This window comes from Phascolarctos cinereus, unplaced genomic scaffold, assembly GCF_003287225.1.
Source record: "Phascolarctos cinereus isolate Bilbo 61053 unplaced genomic scaffold, phaCin_HiC Scaffold_5;HRSCAF=322, whole genome shotgun sequence".
Classification (NCBI taxonomy): Eukaryota; Metazoa; Chordata; class Mammalia; order Diprotodontia; family Phascolarctidae; genus Phascolarctos; species Phascolarctos cinereus.
This window is the reverse complement of record NW_027555958.1, coordinates 340,697,918-340,721,564: the sequence shown is the minus strand read 5'-3', so window position 1 is coordinate 340,721,564 and position 23,647 is coordinate 340,697,918. Positions and strand designations below refer to the sequence as shown.

The 23,647-nt window shown below is 34.4% G+C and overlaps 1 protein-coding gene across 1 annotated transcript in view; it reads right to left on the bottom strand.

Moving 5' to 3' along the window:
• RYR2 (ryanodine receptor 2) overlaps nt 1-23,647 on the bottom strand; it is a 794,727-nt gene that overhangs the window by 69,211 nt on the left and 701,869 nt on the right. The window contains 5 exon segments of the mRNA XM_078156251.1: nt 487-591; nt 7,024-7,152; nt 8,956-9,044; nt 9,782-9,862; nt 20,172-20,245. Coding sequence (XP_078012377.1) covers nt 487-591; nt 7,024-7,152; nt 8,956-9,044; nt 9,782-9,862; nt 20,172-20,245 — 478 coding nt within the window.

Sequence of the window (23,647 nt, the reverse complement as noted above, 5' to 3'; positions counted from 1 at the left end):
ATGTGTAATCTTTCTACGGATTTCCTAACGTTAAATTTACTGGTAAAGATGGAATGACATCAGCCATGAGCATCTCCCTGTTTGCGACTCTATAAGGAAACTGTTTCCATTCTAGTGAAGCTAACGAGTTTAATATGACCAGATTAGAAATTCTTTTTCAATAAGTAGGGAGACGGTTCTAGTGAGCATTTCTGAGGAAATGAGATCATGACACCTGATCTATATAGCATTTGGGGATTCTGTTTAAGAAGTATCTCTACCAACTACTACATTTTTCAATATGTCTACCCTCTTCAGTTTTGTAAAGGTTTACTACACAACTAGCACACAGATCTTTCATATCAGAAAAAAAACCAACCAAAACCAAAATTCAAGAAGAAAACAAAAAACGATACAATATCAATGGAACGGTTAGATAAAAAGGCTGTTTGCATATAGGAAGCTATTTTTTCAGCTGAGGATTCTTAAGGGTAATGGACAAAATACCTGGGACAACTTCATTTGCATATGGGCAAATACATGAAGAAAACCAACCACTGCATCCCAAAGCCTGCTGTGTGCCAAACTCTGCTGATTTCCAGTGCATGGGCCCTATAACATAAACAGAAAAACACCAACAATGCAGGATTAAATGATAAGTTGTATTCCATAATAACAGACATTGAATTTGTGTATATGTGTGTGTAGTATATATGTATACATGCAAATGTAAGTGTGTGCTATATAAAAGCATTCATGTGTCCTTAGGAGAAGAGATGCTTAATGAAAATTAGAACATAAATAATATTATATTTTAAGGCAATAAACATAGTTTTTATATAAGACTTGATGAAACTAATTCATAACTGAGGTTCTCAAAGGTTTTAATGTTTTGCTCTTCCTTAACAGTCAACCAATGAGTTAATAACTCAGTGACAAAACAGAAGCATAAAGCCTTTGATTTTTATGCAGATTTGCTTTTTTATTCTCTTCACAGAAGGAAAGATAAACCCATAATAATAAATAGTTACTATCATTTTGTTGAGAATCCAAAATGATTCTTAGGGTTAGAGAAAATAATTTATGTCAATTATAGCATAAACAGCAATTCAGATAAGCTCTTCTTAGGGAAAAAAAACTTCATTAACATTTTCCTTTATTTTATAGCTGGCACTGTGTAACTAATTTATATGTTAAAAGATTAATTTGATTTGATTAACTTCATGAACAAGAATATGATGCTATTAAAATTAAAAATTAGTTATGGGCATTGTGGTTTAATTTCTCATGCTTATTTTACATGAAATCAATAAATTATATAACACGTTAAGAAAACTTTTACAGATGAAATATATGCACATACTTATTAGACTACTAGTTGAAAGACACTATGCTTTTCCTCTGCACAATGTAGACTAAATGATAAATGCTTGTTATATTTAATTGAATTCATGATATGCTGAATTATATTTCTTTATGTATACAAAGACACAATGTATATATTACATATCTGTATACATATATGAAGTATATTTTGTTAGGTACATAAATGTATTTCAGTATATTACTAATTCAAATATATAGGTACAGACACATACATACATATGCTTCAATACATCAAAGATATGTGATTTTACTGTTTTGGTGAGTACTTTCCCTACCAACACTGATCATAACCTTAATGACAAAATCCTGCCAGTTGCTTCTCTTAGAATCCCTAGGAGAGAAGTGGTCATGGGAAATGGCTATACTATTTAAATAAAAGTAACAATATCCTCAAATGACTATTGGACACCTTGAACTAGATGTCCTGATCTTAAATAATGTATCTAAAACTCAGTTTATTGTCTTTCTCTGGAAACCCTTCATTCTTTCTAACTTCCCTATTACCGTTGAAGGCACTATCATCATTTAACTCATCTAGGCATAGATATCCTCCTCAACTCCTCACTTTCTCTTACCCCTCAAAAATAATAAGCTGTTAAGTTCCCCTATTCCTATCTTGATATATACCCTTTTATCTGTTCTAACACTGCCATTACCCTGGTCACACCTAGACAACTACAACAGCCTTCTGGTTGGCTTTCCTGCCGCAAGTCTCTTTCCACTCTAGTCCATTTGACTCGGCTGTCAATTTTACATTCCTAAAGTGCAAATCTGACTTTGACTTCAAGGAACTTTAGTGGCTCCCTATTACCTCTAGGATCAGATATAAAATCCTCTGTTTGGCATTTTAAAGTCCTTTTATAACTTGGCCATTTTCTACCTTTCAAGTCTTCTGATATCTTACTCCCTGTCCTTACACATAGCACTCCATTTTCCAACTCCATGCACTTCCTCCTCTTCATCTGTACCTTCTAGTTTCCTTGATTTCCTTCAAGTCTCACCTTCTTCAAGAAGCCTTTTCCTGTTCTCCTTAATTGCAATGCTTTCCCTCTATTATTTCCAATTTATCATGTACACACTTGTTTGCATATTGTTTCTTCCATTAGACTAAGAGCTCCTTGAGAGTAGGGATTGTTTTTTGACTTCATTAGTATCACCAGCACTTGTGCCTGGCACAAAATGCTTGTTGATTTGATGATAATTTATTTGGCACTTTATAATTTACAAAAACCCTTTTCCTCATAATAAAATTATGAGGTAGTAAGAAGTATCATCATTATCCCCATATATATGTATATATGTACATATGCATATATGTTGTGTATGTGTATATTTTAAAAAATTTATTTATTGCCCTACATCATAGAACTAGTGAGTCAAAGAGCTGGGACAAGCAGGGAAGAATTTCTTTTGTCTACACAATGACATAGTTAGATGGACGATTATTCCCTCCAAATGGACAAAAATGTGGGCCTAGAATAAAACAGAAGGAAAGCCGACTAGATTGCCACTGAGAAAGTGAAAAGTCCTTTTAATGATCCCAAAGATTTCCTGAAATACAGGTCCATCTTTTTACTGCCAGTATTCTACAGTACTGCTGAATGTCCGCCAGCCATGGAACAAAACAGACTCCAAAGAATTGAAGTAAGTACCCCTCATTTGGGGAAACAGAGACACATGGAAGGTATAAGTAGGCTGCAAAGCATCACTAATAAGGATTTTCTAATTTCTTTGGCTTTACCTCATGCCTGGAATTCTCTCCCTCCTAATTTCCACCTCCTGACTTCTCTGATTTCATTTAAATTCCATCTAAAATCCCATCTTCTACAGCAAATCTTTTCCAGTCCCTTTTAATTTGAGTGCTTTCCCTCTGTTGATTACATCTTATCCTATATATAGCTTATTATACATAGTTGTTTACATGTTGTCTTTGCCATTAGACTGTGACCTCCTTGAGAGCAGGGACTATCTTTTACCTTCCTTTGTATCACCTGTGCTTAGCATGGTGCCTGACTTATAGTAGACACTTAAAAAAAGTTTACTGACTCACTGAGAACCAGAGGAAAAGATGTCATCATATTAATGTATGATCAAAAGAGATGATGGTGGGATCAAGGGATAACTGCTGGACACAACCTGTGTGCTCCATTGATATTCTTGTGATATCAAGTGAAAATAAAGAAGGATCCCAACACATTTAATAGGCTACCCAAGGAGAATGTATGGAAGAACGTGGACAAGAGCTGTACAAGGATAAGCAGGCGTGGTTGGGTTGTGAACTGCACTGTTGAAGGGAACACACACACTGATGAGAATGCTTTTTATATCAAAAGACAGGAAATAAATGTCTTTGTATTTTAAAATGGTCCTCTCCTTTATTAAACTGAGAATTATGAGTTTACAGATCCTTTTTTTCTTATAGTTTTTGGACCTTTTCAAATTTTTATTTTAGGATCTTTCTTATCATTAGTAGTAATCAGAATGAAAACACATATAGAAAGTGTGATAAATCATACAATGCCAAGTCAAACTGTCAAGAACCCCAAATAAGCAAGATACTTTACAGAATAAATATTGAACTAATGAGTTCTTATTTGCAGTTCTCATTTTAATTAATCAACTAAAATACTAATAAATTCCTCTTCAACATATGATTCTAAAATGGAATTTTGTTTCATTTATTGAAATTAAACATTTTAAATCTTATACAAATAACTGGAAAAAGGAATAAACAGAGAAGAATTTATGTTAGCATCAAACCATGTAAGACATTATCTTATAATTCTCAGACAGCACTGAACATTAAGTTCATTAAAATTTGTATTCAATAACCATCAGAGATCTAGAGTTGGAAGGAACCTTAAAGGCCATCTCACCCAATCTCTGCCTTTTATATATGAAGCCCAGCTAGGTAAAGCTACACAGCTCACACAGTGAATTCTCAAGGAATATTGCCTATCATAAATATCATGAATTCAGCTCCTTTCCTTCCTACTGTGAAAGTTCTAATCATCAAGGCACTGAGAAAACAAATATAAAGAATGAAACAATCCTCATTTGCAAGAAGCTTAAATTTAAATGAGGCAGACAAAAAATACATATTTAAGTATCTACAGCTAAAGATGAAGTGAATACACACATATGTGCATAGATACATAGAGAGTAAATAAAAGGTAGTTTACAGGGGAGGACATTCTTTGGCAGTTGGGGAGGATCAGGAAAGGCTTCATGTAGGAGGCAGTACTTGAGCTTCATCTTAAAGGGAGAGAGGGACTCTGTGAAACAGAGGTGAGGGCCCAGCAAGGGGAAAGTCAGTAAAAAGGTATCCATGTATATATCCATATATGGGAGACTGAGTGCCTTGAGTAAGGAACAGAGAAGGATACTTTAGCTAGGTCAAAGAGTGTGGAAGGTAGTAGTAATGTATAATGTGGCTAGAAAGATAGGTTGGGGCCAGACTGTGAAGGGCTCTAAAAGTTAAACAGACGAGTCTGTATTTTATCCCAGAGTGAATGGGGAACCACTGAAGAGTAGTGGATTCACATGATCACATCGGCACTTAAGGAAAACAACTTTGGCAGCAATGTGTAGGATGGCCTGGAGAGGAGAGAAACTAGTGGCAGGGAAGGACAAATGAAGAAAAAGTGGTTAAAGAAGAGCACTTTATAAATATTATTTTATTTAAACCAACTAACATCTGTGGGAGGTGTTATTATTGTTCCCTTTTTAAAGAAGAAGAAACTAAGGCAGACTGAAGTTAAGTGATCTGTTAAGGGTCATACATGACCCTTAGGTCTGAGGTCACATTAGAACTCAGGTCTTTTTGACTCCAGGTTTAACACTCTATCCACCGTGCCATCTAGCTATTATACATAAGAGTAAAATGTAAGGAATAATTTTTATTTCATTTATACTTTAATCCAAGTTTGCTGCTAAGGACTTCCATGGATTTAACTAACATCTCTATGAAGATGGCTTCTTAGTCAGTTGTTTTTAAGTCACACCCAAATCTTCATGACCCCATTTGGGGTTTTGGGTGGTTTTTTGGGCAAAGATATTAGAGCGGTTTGACATTTCCTTTTCTAGCACATTTTACAGATTAGGTAACTAAGCAACAGGATTAAGTGATTTGCCCCAGAGTCACACAACAAGTAAGTGTCTGAGGTCACATTTGAACTCAGGAAGATGAGTCTTCCTGCTTCCAAGTCCAGTGCTCTATGCACTGCACCACTTAGCAATGTAACAAAACTTAATAGTCAAGGAAGGCAAAAATGGTTCTTCCTGATTCCAGGTCTGGTACTTTATCCACTGTGCCACCTCTCTCCTTAGAAAGATGATTACTATATCTTTATCCAGGGCCAGCTATTCCTCTTAGCTTCAATCTCATCCTACCAACTGCCTACTGGACTTTTTAAACTGATTGTTTCAAAGCTACCTTAATCTTAACATGCCGGACTCACTGTCTCTTCTTCCAAACTTCCCTATTTCTGTTGAAGGTGTAACCATCCTTCCAGTCTCCCAGTTTCCTGACAATGGTACTATCCTGGACTCCTTACTCTCCCCCTCCCCCACACAGCCAATAAGTTAAAGATTTTTATCATTTCTATCTCTACAATATGTTTTGCATCTGACCATCTCTTGCTGCTCACACAGCTTTTTCCTCAGGTCAGGTTCTCATCAGCTCTCACCTAAAATATTACGAATGCCTCCTAATTGCTCTTCTTGATTCAAGTCCTGTTTGTGTCAGTCCATACACAACACACCTGCCAAAGTGACTTCTCTTAAGCAGAGATTTAACATCAAATCCAGGGGCTCTCAATTACTTCTAATATGTTAATCTTCAGTTTAGCTTTTAAAGTCCTTCACAGCCTGACCCCTGCCTGTATTCACTGCCTCACTAGACATTACTTCCCCATTCACATTCTTTGATCCAGCCAAAAAGGCCTTCTCTCATCTTCCAATACTTTATATTGATTGTCCCACATGCATGGAATATGCCTCTGCCAAAGGACTACCCTCTATATGAATTTTTTCCTGATCCCCCAAAGTGTGAGTGCCCTCCTTGCTAAACTATCTTATATTTAACAGATATGTATGCATACACATATATGTATATACACAATACACACATGTGAATATGTGCATATATGCATGTGTATATGGTATCTTCAATGTCAATGCAGTTTTAAGATATTAAAGTTTTATTTATTCTAGATATATATGAAAATATTTGTCTATACATGTACATACAGAGATACATATATACATACACATATACTTGTTGTCCTCTCCAATCAAATATAGTTTTCTTGTGCAAGTAGGAATCAGTTTATTCTATACATTTATGTCTCACAGCATTTAACACAGTCTCTGGCACCTAGAAGCACTTAATAAATGCTTGTCAATTGACTGAGTGATTGAGAACTATAAGCCAAGATAATGTAAAAAGAGATGAAGAAACCAGTATATACAATTAAATAGGTGCTTTGAAGCACTAATTCGTGGTCTTTTAAATTAATTAGACTATTAATAAAACAATTATTTTTACTGTTTTTTTTTTGCTTAGAACATCTCTATGAAGTGCAAAATGTATTTCTCCAAAGAACCCAAAATACAACGCATCATACTTCCTTATTTTTATGTCAGAAATATACTTACCTGGATATATTCTGTAAGAGTGTTAAAGACCTGTTTTGCCACCTGAATTGCTTTGGAGAAATTTCGTTGTCCTTGTTCATCAATCACATCTTTCCCAGAGTAATACCAGTAAAAATCACTAATTGACTCCTACAAAATTGAGGAAATGTTATTAAAGTTATCACTTTCCCAATGATTTGTATAAAGTACATCAAACTTAAATAATACAATACAAAAGTAAACTAAAAATGTTTTCTGAAGAAAGGGTCTTACTACATTATGTCCTTCAATAGTCCAAAATGTTATTTAGCAATCCCTTCTCTAGATAACAGCCCAATAAGAACTAAAGAAATGTGGAAACAAGCTTTAAAATTACTTTTTATGTAACTGTTAAATTCTACAAACATTTTTATAGACTTAATAGAATTGATAAATATGCATTCATAAAGAATTATCTGATGCTATATATGTGAACCATGGTGGTACAACAAAGACAATCAAGGAACAAAATTTTTTTTGGTACAGATAACATCTTTCTTCCACCTCCAAAATAAATCCAGCATGAATCATATAGAATAAGATGTTCACTGTTTCTCTTTTGAATTTGAGGTAACTGGTAGGATGTTATAATACCAACAACAAAAGTGACACCAATGAAAGCTAGATTGATCTATACCCAATGAGATATTTAAAACAATAAATTATATCATAAGAAGAACTTTAACTGGCTGTTTAATGAGACAATTTTGCCTTATATAAAGGATGGTATATGATTATGTATATATTCACTATAATACCTTTTATGCACTTAATTCAGAAATTAAACTTATTTTTTCTCATTATGTTGCGATTAAAGATGTATCAAGCTTTGATATAGAAAAAAAGAAAAGTAGGAAAAAGAATTGAAGGTTTTTTAATAATGTCATTCAGTTATTTATTTTTTCAATAAAGTCAGGGAAATAAACCATCTGAAGACCATCAGTAAAGAGTTGGACAATGTTTTAGAATTCATTAGTTTGTCAAGGCACTGGGCTATAACAATATCTAGCTCTTGAGCTATGATCCTGTAATGCTACAGTACAGAGTGTGGCATTTGGAGTCAGAAGACATAGTTTCAAATCCTGGTTGTGCCATTTACTCCCTGTTGAACTGTGGGCAAGTGATTTAATTTCTCTGGGCCTCAGTTTCCTTGACAGAAATGAAAGTTTGGATTACATTACCTTTTATGTTCCTGTCAGCGCTCAATTTATGATTCCCTATAGATTTGCAAGATTTCTTATTAATTATTTTTTTTTTGGTGAGGCAATGGGGTTAAGTGACTTGCCTAGTAGCTAGTAAGTGTTAAGTGTCTGAGGTCAGATTTGAACTCAGGTCCTCCTGACTCCAAGGCCGGAGCTCTATCCACTGCGCCATCTAGCTACCCCAAAATTTCATATTAATCAAGGTGTTGGTGATTGGTTTCAAAGAGTCAATTTGTAATTTTAAACTAACATAATAGTTGAATGGCATGAACAACCTTAAACTATAAACTGTAAACTGAAGATGAGTAATTGTGGAAGTTTCAAGCACTTTTTTCAAAAATTTTCCCCCATTCAGTATGGCAATGAATTGACCATAATCTTTAGGTAATTTGCAAAAAAGAAATCAACTACAAATCCCTTTGGGAAAAGTGAAGGAATGAACATGGCCCCAGAAAATAAACAAAACAAAATAGAAAGCTAGGAAACAATGGAGCAGAGAACTGGGAAAAGGTAATGGTGATCCAACATCATGAACTGACACAAGCATTACTTTTAGTTTTGGAGGCTAGGGAATCAAAAATATAATATTCAGAATACTTCTATTTGGTTAAAAATCAAAACACAGCTAAAAACATGTCCTAGCTCAGGGTTTGCTAGATTGTTCCAACTCTTTTGATCACTTCAGTTGCTAGTAAGACAGAAGGTATGGTACCTGAACTCTCAGTAGGTAGTCCACTGTGGAGATGATTATATTAACAGTTGTATTATTACCAGTCTGAGTTCTCAGATAATTCTGAAAATCTACATGAATTAAAAGAAAGAAGAAAGTCATCGTGCTAGCTCAAATTCAAAGTACAGTTGCTTAAATAAATGTACATTTAATGGACATTTATTCTTCCCCTTAATCATCTAACATAAAATTGTGAGCTATGAAAGTCTAGTATCCTGTGCTTTTTTAATTTTTAAAATTCAATCTTTATATACTTACTGAAAAATATTCATAAATACCATATTTCTAAGTGTGCCACAGAATACAAATAACTTTGAAAATGTTTTATACTGAGAAAAAAAGCTACCCATATTTTCTTTTTCCTAAGAGAACTCTGACCAGGTGGTCTACCATATGTTTCCACATCATGTGTAGGAATTTAGGAATCTAATCATTAAACCCTCATGAAACCTGGAAAATTCTTAACAATATAGTACAGCAGAAAAAGGAAAAAAACCCACTCTATTCAAGTCCAAATTCCACTACTTACTATGTGACTTTAGACAAGTCACTTGACCATTTTGTCTTAGTTTCTTCCTTTATAAAATGAAAATATGTATTACCTATCTCAGTGGGTTGTTGTGATGATCAAATGAAAGCCCTTTGATAAAGTATATAGTGATTTATAATTATAAAGTAATAAGGAAATACCTAGTAAACCTTAAAGTACTAGGTAAATGTGAGCTATCACTGCCATTTCTGGGACCAAAGAAAATGTATTTCTTGCTACCATCACTTGATCTGAATGGCTGGAAGATGGCTCACAAACCTGAGTTATGTCCTTCACAAAGCAACTGGAGGAAGCGGAAGAGGTCACAGGTGAATTCATCATCCTGTAGTACTTTCTCTCCTGCAGAAAGGCCATATGTATGAAACATTACTAACTACTCTCAACTCTTTCCCATATTTCCTCCCCAGCTGCTACCCCAACAGAACCTGCAAGTTGATCTAACATTGTTCTGAGCCAAAAATAATTGCAAATCATAGCATCACTTCTATCTGAAGCTCATGAGGCCATGTGCTTGTCAGATAGATGCCATTTCCCTTTAGTAAAAACATTTACACTTCAAATACCCAAATTTATTTCTGTTAAATGTAGCAGCATGGGCTTGGCAACATTTTTAAAACAATCTGTTGGTTTATTTGCACTTGTGATTTGGGAGTATGTTTTTGGTTTGTTTGGGCATGAACTCTGTATAACCTACAATGTTTAATGTAGATCCAAATCATCTTTAATGTGAGAAAATGAATTACTACTGTATTTCTTCCAAATAAGACATTAAAAAGGGCTTCTTCTGTAGAATGACAGTTACTAGGAAATTTCTCATTTCATTTTGCATGATCCTATGAAATGTTTGCATATAGACAACAATAGGTCAAAGAATGCTTAAGAAGAGCTGACACAGCAAAAGTAACTAGTTTAAGAAGTTCTATTTCAAGGCTCTTGGGGAACTAGTAAATGGACAGTTTCAAATATTAAATTTAGGGGAAATAGTAGTTTATAAGAACTAGAATTAAAATTTAAAATAAAGGTAGTGCAAACTAGAAGGCAGATGAGCTGACTTTAGGCAGAAACATCCTGTAGCCACAGAAGACACATTTTTACAATAAGGAGGTTAACGATATTCATGAGCAAGAGAAATTCAGATTTTCTTATCAGTTAATTTGATCCCTCTGAATGCTGTTAATTTTTCTCCATGAGAGAAACATGCAAATAAAAAACAATAATGAACATGAGAAAAATCTTTTTGACTATGTGGATATGTCCCAGAATCTGAGATTCATAGTAACACAGTATGATGAAAAGTATATTTTAAATGAAAACAATTGTGTATTTTTTTAGATTATAGATACTCATATATAAAATGAAGCTTATGGAATATGGGAATAACCAAATTACTCTTGTTATAAAGCTTCCTGTGAGTTAATCTCACAAATGAAGAAGTCATTTGGGGACGAGGGATGGCAGTGATTTAGAGTCTTAAGTGTGAGACAAAAAGCCAACTTAATCTCTTGATTTCTGGTATTTGGTATTAGGTAATAGGCTATTTTTAAGCACATTAACTTAAATGAACTATTTAAGTGATCATATTAATGGTTATAGAAACTTCCTTTTAAGCATAAGGAAAAGAGTGAGTTTATAAGCAAGACCTGGCAGAAAAATTAATTAATAAGCAATGCAAGCATTTTGTTTTAAGGTAACACTTAAAATTTTTATTTTATTTCCTTTTCTGACTCATAAGGGAAAAATAAGTTTAGAATAAAGTTGTCCATTTCTGGAGACAAACCAAAGGTAGGGTAGACTTCAGAGGTTTCTTGGAGAAAGGATGGAAGAAATACTCAGCTATTGAGGTTCATTTTCCATAGGTACATGCTTCATTTACATAATCTGTGCATGTCAAGAGACAGAGTGTGAGAGAGTATAGAAATGTAAGTAAAAAGTTGTGTATTTCAAGTTCTGTGAATTTCATCTAATATTACTGCATTCTGATATCATTTTTATGTTACCTATGACCTCAAAAGTATGTATGCATTTCACATTTCAGCTGTGTCCAACTCCATATGACCCCATTTGGGATTTTCTTGGCAGAGATAATGCAGTGCTTTGCCATTTCCTTCCCCAGTTCATCTTACAGATGAGGAAACTGAGGCAAACAGGGTTAAATGACTTGCTCAGGCAAACACAGTTAAGTGTCTGTGGCCAGATTGGAACTCAGAGAGATGAATCTTCCTGACATCAGGCTGGGCACTCTATCCACTGTGCCACCAAGCTGCCCACAATCTATGCATAGCATTGTTAAAAACTATAAAGTACTATATAACTTTAAAACTATTATGATCATATCAATTTCAAAGAGAAGTTGAAAAACACAACTAGCTGACCCAGTAATACTCTAAGATTGTTTAGCTGGCTCTTTCAGATGAATGAATCTACTCCAAAGTGTCTAATGTTGGAACAAAGGGAGGGCATTAATTCCTTTGTATATTGTTTTAACCAGCCTTGGCATAGAGGTCGAATACTTAAATTGTGCAGTCTCAAAGATGGAAAGATAAGCAAAGTTATTATTTGAAAATGCCCTTTGGAAACATGTCCATTAGAGGAAATTTTCTATACAAGTCGCTGAAGATTGAGCTTAATACATACTATTTTTTGAAAACTGAGAAAAACTCACATTTGATGCTTTATAAATACGTCAAATCTTTTATACTTATTGAAATCTGCATATTAGTCTGTCAGTACATATTTATTAAGGATCTAGCACATGCCCATGAACTGAGCTAGGCACTAGAGGTAAGAAGAAAAATGAAAAGTTGCTTCTTGCCAAGAGTTTTGTTTTACTGTGGGATATATTCCCAGATAAGTAAACACGATTTATAAACAAAATTAATGCAAAATGATTTCGGGAAGGGTGGAGGCAAGTGGTCCTAACAACTGGAAGAATCAGGAAAGACTTTTTTTTTTTCCAGGAAGGGCATTTCAGTTGAATCTTAAAGGAAGCAAAGGTTGTTCAAAGAGGCAGAGATGAAGAGGTAGAGCATTCTAGATATGGGTACCTGCCTAGGCCAAAGCAGGGAGGTTAAAGATGATATGTAGTGTATGAGAAATATGAAGGAGGCCAGAGAGGTTGGAGGCAGATAGTGAAAGGCCTTCATGCCAGAGGAGTTTGCATTTTATCCTAGAGGCAATAGGGATCCATGGAAGCTTCTGAAGCAGAAGAATGATCTGCTCAGTCCTGTGGTTAAAGGAATATCATCTTGGCCTCTTTATGGAAGATGGCCTGGAGATGGCAGGGAGACCAATTAGAGATAATGGAGTGGCCAAACACGAAGGGCTAAGGGCCTCGGATAGTTGTGCTGTCAGTGGAAAAAAAGGGAACAGACGTTGTCAAAGTAGAGGAGAGGGAAGACAAGAGTAGGGAACTCAGCAATAAACTATCTGTTGAGAGATTTCTGAAGTTAAGGCATTTTCATCTCTTATCTGTTTTTCCTCTGAAGATGAGTCATATATCACTGAATATTTAATACTGTAATGATACGATAAAAATGATTGTTCTCAATACTAAGACCTCCCATAGGAATATTTGGAAAGCAGTGGATTGGTTTGACTTTCTAAACAAATTTCCAAGTACCATCTGTTTTGCTTCTGCAATCATGGGACCCTTTAATCTGACTTGTAGCCAAAACCTATAGGTACCTCTCCATTAAAAATGTGAGCTTCTTAAGACCAAAGACTGCCTCTTTTTATTGCCATCACTTTGAATATTGTTATTTCTTAATAAATGCTTTTTTTGTTCATTCGCTCATTCAAAATAAGTCTTTATACAAAGATTAAATCTTAAAAACTAGTACTGATTTTTAGATAGGCTATAAGTATGATTATATGAAAATTTGTTATGATACCAAACAACATAGGGTAGCTGGAGTATTAGAGGGGGTCTGAACCTATGATTTCATTGATGTAAAGAACTCTCATTGTGGAAATTTCCTTCACAAATGCATAAATCTGTAATTTATAGTTTTAAAGGGTTGTCTGAGGCATTGAAGGTTAAATGGCTTGACAATGGTCACTTAGGTGATACATGTCAGATGCCAAGTGCTACTCTCTATTCTCCTGACAACATGGGGGACTGAGGCTGCTGAACTTAAGGTAGCAGCTTTTAGGAACACCAAGGCAAAGTTTGGAAACAGAGCTACTAGTGAATAGCCACAGTAGATAAGCATCTACTAGGAGACTAAATTATAATTTTGACAGTTAATTTTGATGTGTCCACTGCCTTCATATGAACTGTATGCAAGATCTATACCTGAAGTGGCTATAATGTTGTTAAAACACATAAATCCTTGCCCACAAACAAAAATACATACAAATTAATATCTTTATATAGGTACCCAGTGCATAGAGTCTGATTTGTGGAGCTGAGCCACTTCTTCGTTTAATTTCAAACTGAAGTGATATATAGTAGAGCACAACTATTTATCTAGTACATCCATACAGTAATGTAATCACCGTCAGGTTAAAATGCTGCAAGGGCCCATGCTGCATATACATGATATGGTAACAGAGATGGATGGCTTTATGTCTGCAGAGGGTGCAGGACCAACAGTCTAACTGGAGATGTATATAAATGTAATATGATGTAAACTAGAATTAAAAACTGTAATGAAATGGAAAAAAATGTCTGGAGTACTAAAATCCTCATTTCTCCTATTTGAAAAACATATCCTTCTGTGCAATTCAGCATGGATTTATGATTGTGTGAACATTTAATAAATAATTTTAATGATGGCAAAATTAAACATATTGGAGGACATTACTATTGTTATTTATACAAAGAAACTAAGATGTGACTTAAAATTAAATGGTTATTGGCATTTTTAGCTGCCTACCAAGCAATACTGGCTTAAGAAAGAGTGGATTCAAATTGCTAACATATTAAGTATGAATTAGCTTTGTACCAAATCTACTACAGTTTATTCATTTAGCCTAGGAAGGCTTAAATATTAGGCCTAGTTAGAGACAGGCACATTGTGAGTGCTCAATAAATACTTTTAATTTATTTGTGACAATTTTAATTTGTAATAACTTAAGATTTTATCAGTATATAAATTATCACTTATGAAAATAATAGGCAGCAAGTTAGACTTTCCAGCCATCAACGAACTAAGAAATAGCAAATGCTACACCACAGGTCTAAAAATTTTCTAAATGACTTGATGTTAGCTGAGCTAATTCTCAAAGAACAAACTTATTTAATATTAGATCTATACCTTAAAGAACCCTAAAATAACCTAACTAGGCAAAGATGAGGAACATGAAACATTATGTACTGCTTTAACTCTAACCACTCTAAAAAAAAAAAAACAGATTTGTACCAGAGCAATTCTGTGAAACAGAGATGCATTTGGGGATGTTCTATGAATTTTTGTAAAATAGAAGTGGAAAGTATACCATTAACTTAAAGGATATTATTTTGATAATAAAACCATGAGTGATAACATAGTCATTCTTCATAATGTTGTTAATGAAAAGTTATAAATTGGTACAAATTGAGAAAAAAATAGAAGACAAAATCTTTAAAGCTAACATGTCCTTGTAAATGGGTTTACCACAATGCAACATGATATATCCAAATTACAGATTAAAATGAGACAAGGTAAAGAAAACATTTTGCAATCATAAAATCTTAAATGTGAATTATTATTAGTGCTGTTAACCTTGTTTTCACCAAAACCAGAAGTTTTTAAAGAATCATTTAAATTTAGAAGAGCTCTCCAAATATGTTTGCCAAAAAGCTCCATGCATTTTTAAACCTTCATGTTCATGCACAAAATGAGCTTAGAACACAGTCTGACATTTGATAATGACTTTAGATTATTTCAAAATTTTAGTGTAAAAGGCAGACAAGGAATAAAAATGAAAAGATTTTAAAATGATTGCCATTTCAGGAATATATCATTAAGACAAAATTCAATTTTCTATTGGCAATAATTAACCACAAAGTGGTTCATTAGGAGAGAAGAGTAACATTTTTCAGAGGTTTTTGTTGCCAGGACACTAAATGTGCAAGTAGGACTTTGAAAAAAATTTCCTGATCATATATCTTCTATGTATAATTTGGTCCAATTCAATTTCTATATAGACTGAGATATATATTCCATAGCAGAAAAAATAGTGGAAATACAGAGGCAACATCTTCACCATTGCAATTACAAATGGAATTTAGAAAGAAGAATACTGTGTTTTTAGGCTTATCACAATTTTCTGAAGAGACAGCACAGGTTTTGAGAATTCTGATGAAAGAAGAAAGCATTTAAGAATGCAATGAAATGAATATTAATGTAAATTTTTGTTTGGAACCTTTTTTGGCTGCTAAAATAAACAAAACAAACAAAAATACAAATGATATAATATTGGGCAAATGAGTTATAAGAACAAGAAGTACATTTGCTTAGGAATAATTGGGGTTCTGATAAGTGCAAGGTTCCAAGAATGGTAATACTGGTTAGGGAGGAAGGGAAAGCAAATATAAGCTTCTATAGTAACAAGGAGAATTTGAGGAAAAAACATTATTATCAACTCATATGATAACAATATTCACATACTATAGGTAAGCATCGCATGATGACATTCACAATCCCAGATTAGAAGCAAATTAGTTCCAATTGGGATACCAACGTTAATAGCAACCTTGACATTTATCATGTCATTTATATGTAGACAAAAAAACAGTTAAAACTTCAACATCAAATGGAGAAGTTAGAGATTATAGAGTACATTTTAGACATCAGTGCCTTCCCTTCATTTACTTGAGTAGAGATGAGGCTTAGAACAAATATCCTGCCTGTAAAAAGAAGGGGGCAAAAATCACATAGTAGTCATTTAATAGATAACTGTTGTGTTAACAGTTCAATTCAACAGACATTTGTTGAGGATATACAATGTACACAAAATTTAAACTACTGAAAAAAGTCTACTCAGTTTCATGAAATTTGTTGGCGAGATAATTTGTATGTAGTAAAGTCCCAGTCACATGATTGCTGCATTAGTGTTATGTGAATGTGGTTTGTCAGGGAGATTGTAAATAAGTGAACTATCCAAGGATCCATATATTCTCCTCCAGAAATGAACACTGCATGGGCCTAATGCCCTGAAAAGATATTGCTAGCACTAACACATTTGGATTCTTTGGTGCATCTTTTGAGAACATAAACTGTTTCAATAAAATGATCATATGAAAGGAACACTTAGATATAAAATTTAAGTGGAGTGATTATGTCCATAAGTCACTGATTAATACAAGAGCACAAATGATAATAATCAGCTCTTGGCTGACCAAATAAAGTGAACACTGGAGACACCAGTTAATCTGATTCCTCCTTCTGACATAGGGAATAATCTGGATTCTCAAAGGCTATGTCAGCAGAATTCAAATTCTGACAGCTCTGACCCAAGTTGGAAAGGCTACAAATATGGGTCCAGCAAAAGACTATGTGCCATCATGGCAGCACAAGCTTAGATCAGTGTAGAAAGGCTCATCACCAGAAAGCTGGTTATCAGATAATCGATGTGGTTGATTATAACCACTGATAGAGGCTGTCAGGGGTGGGGTATAGGAGTTTGCAATCTACATGAGTGGAAGAAGTAATCACAATGACAAAATCAGATACCTTTTGAAATACTGAAATAAATATAAGCATGGTTGTAAAAGTTCATTTATGTCCCTGATAGCTTAATGACATATTCAGTAATATTCTAAATCTGCTTCTTGTCTAATAGATGTATAGTTATCTTACTTTAAAGGACAGATAAGAAATATGTTGGCTTTCCAACACTAGGGAATTGAAAAGCTCTTAAATAACCAGAGTCCATGTGGAAAGAGAAAAGAAATAACAAGAGGTAAACCAGATCTCCTTTCTATTCCATTCTGGATCTATCACAGATTTCCTGTGATTGCACAAATCAGTGCAGCCATAAAGCCACAGTAAATACAAAACAGAAATACTACAGAAGGACTACAGCACAAGTTCTATTTATTTATGTATCAACCACTGCAAAATATTGGAACCACTAAAAGAAAAAGAAAAGACATACTAAATAAAATAAAACAAAAATTAACTAAACAAAGCTTGCTGCTCTTTCAGCTAGTGTGACAATCATTGCAATTCCTGAAAGAACAAAGGAACAGAGAAGGGTTGGCACAAGAACTACAAGAAATTAGAGTACACAACGATTACTGAAGAATCATTTCATTTAAAGAGTTAAATAATGAAAAAATACACACACACACACACTTTTACTCTTCAGGTGCTGTACAAGGCTGACATAAAGCTAAAAACAAGAACAGACAAGACAGGTTTTTTTTTTTTAATAATTACCACGCTCATGGGTGATGACTGAGGAAAGGAGGACAAGACATTTACAGTAGGTGAAAGAAAAGGAAATGGGGAAAAAGAAAAAAGTTGAGTTTTATTCTTAAAATTTTAAAGCAGATATAACACATATTCATTATTGGTTTGGGCAAGTCATTTCTGCACTAAAGGGAAATAATATATACACCAAGTAAAACTCAGATAAGTCATAAAAAATATACTGACATCAGAATAACAACTCTCACAATAAAAAAAAGTGTTATTACTGAATTTGAAAGCACAAAATTAATCCTAACCTATATCTGCTGACTAGGAAAGTGAAGACTTAGATGAAGGCTGCATTGACTACACATTTTAGGGTTCTGAAATTACTAACACTGACTAAAACATGTTTAATTAAATTAGGTTTAGAGTATCTTGAACATTCTAGGTAATAATTTGCTGTGAAACATAAAAATAGTCTAAAACTAATCTATTTCTCATGAGGAAAGTCAGTGCTCTAGAATACATTCCCATGCTAGACTAGAACAGAAGACATCTCCCCAAAAAGACATGGGATCTACCTAATTGTTTTAACTTGCTATGTTTGTTCCACGTCAGACAATCTCAAATCAGAGAAGCACAGCAGTGTTGTCACCAATAATTACAGACATACATAAAAATGATGTAATATTTACTTTTAAGTGAGTGAAAGTAACTTTAGAGAAGTAGCATGGTAAATACAGAGCAACCTAGATTTGGAAGCAGGGAGACTGAGGTTCAAATCCTACATCAGACATTTACCAGTTCTGTGACCTTGGGCAAATCACTTAACCTCTCTGTGTTCCAATTTCCTGTATAATGAGAAGGTGGTACTTGATGGCTGCTAAGGCTCCTTTCAGCTCTAAAACTGTGATCCTATGCAATAAATTACATTTTGGCTTCTAGTTGATAATGAATGGAACTTGAACATTGAAACGCTAAGCGGAAAATGAAGGCAAAGGAGTTAATTTAATAGGAAGCAATGTTTAAACATGTACAATTTATGAACTTCAAAATACAGTAAAAATACGCAATAAATTCTTTTTTCTTCTTCCTAAGTAGAATTATATAGAAACATCTTCACTGACCACAAATAATGAAAAGAGGAAATTCATTCTGGTTTCAAGATCACTTATCCCCAAAACCCAAGGATTCCAAACCAGAACACTTACAAAATAATAAAGCCCATTCAAACCAAAACAAAATGGAAAAAACAGGATCTGATAAAGATAAATTAGTACAAAATCAGCACATAAAGTGTTTTCTGGAGAAAAAAAAGCTTTTAGACTAAATGCCTTCTAACATGAAGATGCAGTTTCTCTCATCTCTAATTCTATTTCTTACAAACATTTTAACTTTATATGTATAGTTATTTATTTAGACTGATAGTAATCTCTTATTTGCTGCATTTGCCAATTATTAAATGAAAATAACTTGGACTGTTTAAAACAGAACAATGACTCAATCGTCCTATCTCACAATTCTAGATTTATCAAGGGAAAACGTGTAACACACAGAGTGAGTCAAAATAGGAATAGTCATAGGTGACATGAACTAGCTGGGTCATCTGAATGCCAAAAAACTTTCTTATTTTGGCAAAAGATGATTCAAAGGATCTAACTTATCACCCTCTCTGACATACTTAGCATCAGCTTTGCAAACTGATGCTGTCATTTGCATTAATTTGGCCACTAAGACACTGCTGTTTATAGTAAAAGATAGTATTAAGCTACATTTTGCAATTTTAATGTAATTTTTAAAAAATCTATTTCATTGTATTCTCTCAAATGCATTATGCTACTTCTTGATATATTCTAAAGCATTCAAATAATAATATGTTCCTGGGGGGTACAGCAGAAGTATTCATCCTTTGAGATTCTCCTGTAGCTTTACAAGCATCCTGAACTAAAAGGTTAATAACTTATAGTCAACTTTCAAGTACCTATAGTACTTGGGGATTTTCTCCATTACCTAGATCATTATCAGGTCACTCAGAAAAGGTCTGGAACAAAATGAGTTGAACTACAAATAGAATGTGAATATAAGAAAAAAATATATATAATATATGAGGCACCTATACGTTTTAGTGTTTATGCCTATATTTCAATGCCAAATATAGATCAGCCATTCATTATCATTATTATTAAGGCATCTGCTTCTTTCTGGTAGCATGTGTAATAGAGAGGTGACTCCATGAAATAAGCCATATAATTTTAATGAATTAGGAAAAAAATGATTAGAATGTTTTTCTTTTAATCCGTGAATACCTGATCCTTCTTCTGTCACCATTCCAAGTCCTTCTGCTTTATTTTGTCTCTCAAATGCATTGAGGTCAAGGACACTGCAACAAAAATAACAAAAATGGACAGAAATATTTAGAAAATCTGTAAACACAATATTGTGATTTCAAATTACATATTTAAAAAAATATAGTATGTCTTAAAATTTTCAATGAAGTATGAAAAAATTCAAATCAATTCAATTCAACAAACATTTATCAAGTCTCTATTAAATCCAAGGAACTGTGCCTATGTACTATGGATGCAAAGGTAAAAAAAAGGTAGGCCCTACCCTCAAGAATCTACTAAAAGTATGGTCCCAGCAGTATCCAAGTCTTTCCACCCCTAGAATTTAAGCTTGTTTTTCCTTAGAAGGTATTGAAATCATCCTTGAGACTTAATTGGCTCAGGGGCCTAAAGGCTGAAGATGTCAATATCACTTTCTGATCCAGAATAAAAACAGCCATAAGGAGTTCCAGGTACCTTCTCTTGTGCTTGATGGACAATGGGCAACTCAGGCAAAGAAGCTTTGCTCAGCTTAATCAACTTGAGGTGTCCTCAATGCCCATCCCTGTTTAATATCCTTTTCATGTTATGGCTAAGTAAATCTCCATTTGTTAACTATCGAATGCTCTATGAGTGTCTCATTTTATTCTAATATTGACCCTAAACTTCTAGGAGACCGGCCTGAGTTAGGTCCAGCACAGAAATTTGCTGCTGGATGAAGATGGAAAAAAAAATCACCCAACTATGCTGACTGGGTCCACCACAAGTTTATGTAACATAATCTCAGTTAGGGCCTTATTGTAGCAAGGCAATCCTTTTACACTTCCCCATTTGAATCACTATCCCACTCACCACAGTGGCTTTTCCAAACCTTTATACCCTTTTTAAAACTTTCCATGGCTCTCCCTCCCTCACCCTTTCAGCTGAGACTCATTGAAAAAATTAATTCCAATCACTGAAAGGTTACTCTTCTCCCCTCATTTCACATCACTCAGATGTCTCTTCCTTCCCACATTGTCTCCTCCTTCATTTGACTCACATGAAAAGGTGGCACTTGTTGTGAAGACAAATCCCTCCACATGAACAAGTGAGTCCATTCCATCACATCTTCTCTAGCAGTTTGTCATCTCCACTCTCACTAATCTTCACTCTCTTTTTGTCTACTGGCTGCTTCCTTGCTGCCTAGAAACACTCCTATGTCTTCCCCATCCTCAAAAACCTCTTTATTTCATCTGTCCATTCCCCTTATTTCTGTTTGCATGGCTAAACTCCTTGAGAAGGCCATCTACAATCAGTGCCACCACATCCTTTCCTTTTACTCTCTTAACTCTCTGCAGCCCAGCTTATGATGTCACAATTCAACAGAAACTCCTCTCCAAATTTACCATTGATCTCTTGTTGCCATATCTAACAGCCTCTTCTAAATTCTTATCAACCTATCTTTGTAACCTTTGACTCTGCTGATCTCCCTTGTGTCCTTGATACTCTGTTCTCTCTAGGTTTTCATGACACTGTTCTTTCTTGGCTCTACTTCTACCTGTCTCCAGTTGTCCTGACGGCTCCAGAGGAGAAAGTGAGGTTGGTGACTTCGCACAGCCCTCCCTTACTTAAATCCAATTCATTTGCAAATCATGGTATCACCTTCCTGACATCATGGTCCTCTTTGAGAACAAAGGACAAACACCAATGACTCCCTTTCAATCTCTTGCTGGATCTTGCTAACTACAGAGATTCCCCCAAGATTCTGAATTAGGTCCTCTTTCCTTTTCCCTCTGTGCTATTTTACTTGATGATTTCATCAGCTACTATGGGTCCAATTATTAACTCCATGTAGATGATTCTCAGTTTTATTTATCCAGCCCTAAACTCTATCCTCACCTCCAGCCTTCTATCAGACATCATGAACTGGTTTTTCTGTAGACATTTTAAACCTGACATCTTCAAAACTGAACTATTATTTTTTTCTCTAACCCCAAAGATCTCCCCTCTTCCTCACTTCCTCATTACTAATGAAGATACTGACAACCTAGATGTCATCCTCCACTCCTCACTCCCTAACTCTCAACTTTCATATCCAAACAGCTGCAAAGTCCTGTCAATTGTAACTTCATAATATCTCTCATATATGCTCCCTTCTTTTTTCTGACACAGCCATCACCCTGGTATAGACCCTCATCACCTCATGCTTGGATTATTGCAATAGCCTTTTGGTTGCTCTCCCTGACTCAAGTCCCTTCCCAATTCAGTTCATCCTCCAGTTAGTTATCAAAGGGATCTTCCTAAAACACATGTCTAGTCATGTCACTGGAGTTCAACAAACTCCAGTGGCTCCCAATAGCCTCCAGAGAAAAAAAAATCCTTTTTGGCTTTTAAAATCCTTAATAACTTGACTCCTTCCTATCTTTCTGGTGTTCTTACACTTTACTCCCCTTTGTGTGCTTTATGAGCCTATGAATGGCCTCTTCGCTGTTCATCACACAAGACTATCTCTGTACTCATTGACTTTTCACTGCTTGTCCCCCAGGCCTGGATATCTCTACCTTCTTATTCCACTTTATGCAAAATGCCTTTTCTTGTCATCTTTAATGTTGGTGCCTTTCATCTACGATTATCTTCAATTTATCCTCTATATATTTGGTTTATACAGTTATTTGCATGTGGTTTCACTCATTATAATATGAGCTCCTTGAGGGCAGGAATTATTTTCACCTATGTATCCCCAATGCTTAGAACAGTGCCTGGCATACAGTAGGTGTTTAATAAATGCCTACTGACTTGATTTGACCTGACTCAACATGATATATATATCTTCATAAGTATGATACAAAGTAGAATGTGATAGAGAAAAAGGAAATGCAAAGTGCTCTGGGGAAATTTGTAGTTGAGAGATCATTTTCAGCTCATTCTTGTAAAATTAGGGGGGAAATAATAATCATCATCATGGCCTAAAGATCTTCTCTTACTAAACAATGAACAAGACAGAACCAAATTACTGACTAAGCTACTCCCTGACAATATTTTTAGTGGAAAGGTTTATGTATATATTCTGCTAAACAAAGGGAAGTCAGACTACAACATAAGAAAAATTAAGCCTCCTTCCCTAGTCAAATAAAATCACAATACCTCTGAGTGGATATAAGATAGAAAAAAACCCTGAATATTAAATGAATTATTACAGTGGTTTCTATCTATGGTCTATGAAAGATTTTTTTAACTAAATATTATATTTCATTTAGGATGTTTGCTTTTCTGTATATAACATATTTTATATCAAGTTTTGGTCCCCTAAAAGGCTGAAATAGAAAAACAAATTAGGACAGTTGGTGACTCTTTCAAAATATTTTAATTAAAATGAGAATGAATAAAAATGTAACAGATTTTTAAATTTCTAATTTTCAAATCAATATTTATAAAAGTCTGTTCTCTGGAACCCTAGAGTTTGGAGATCAGAAACTCCA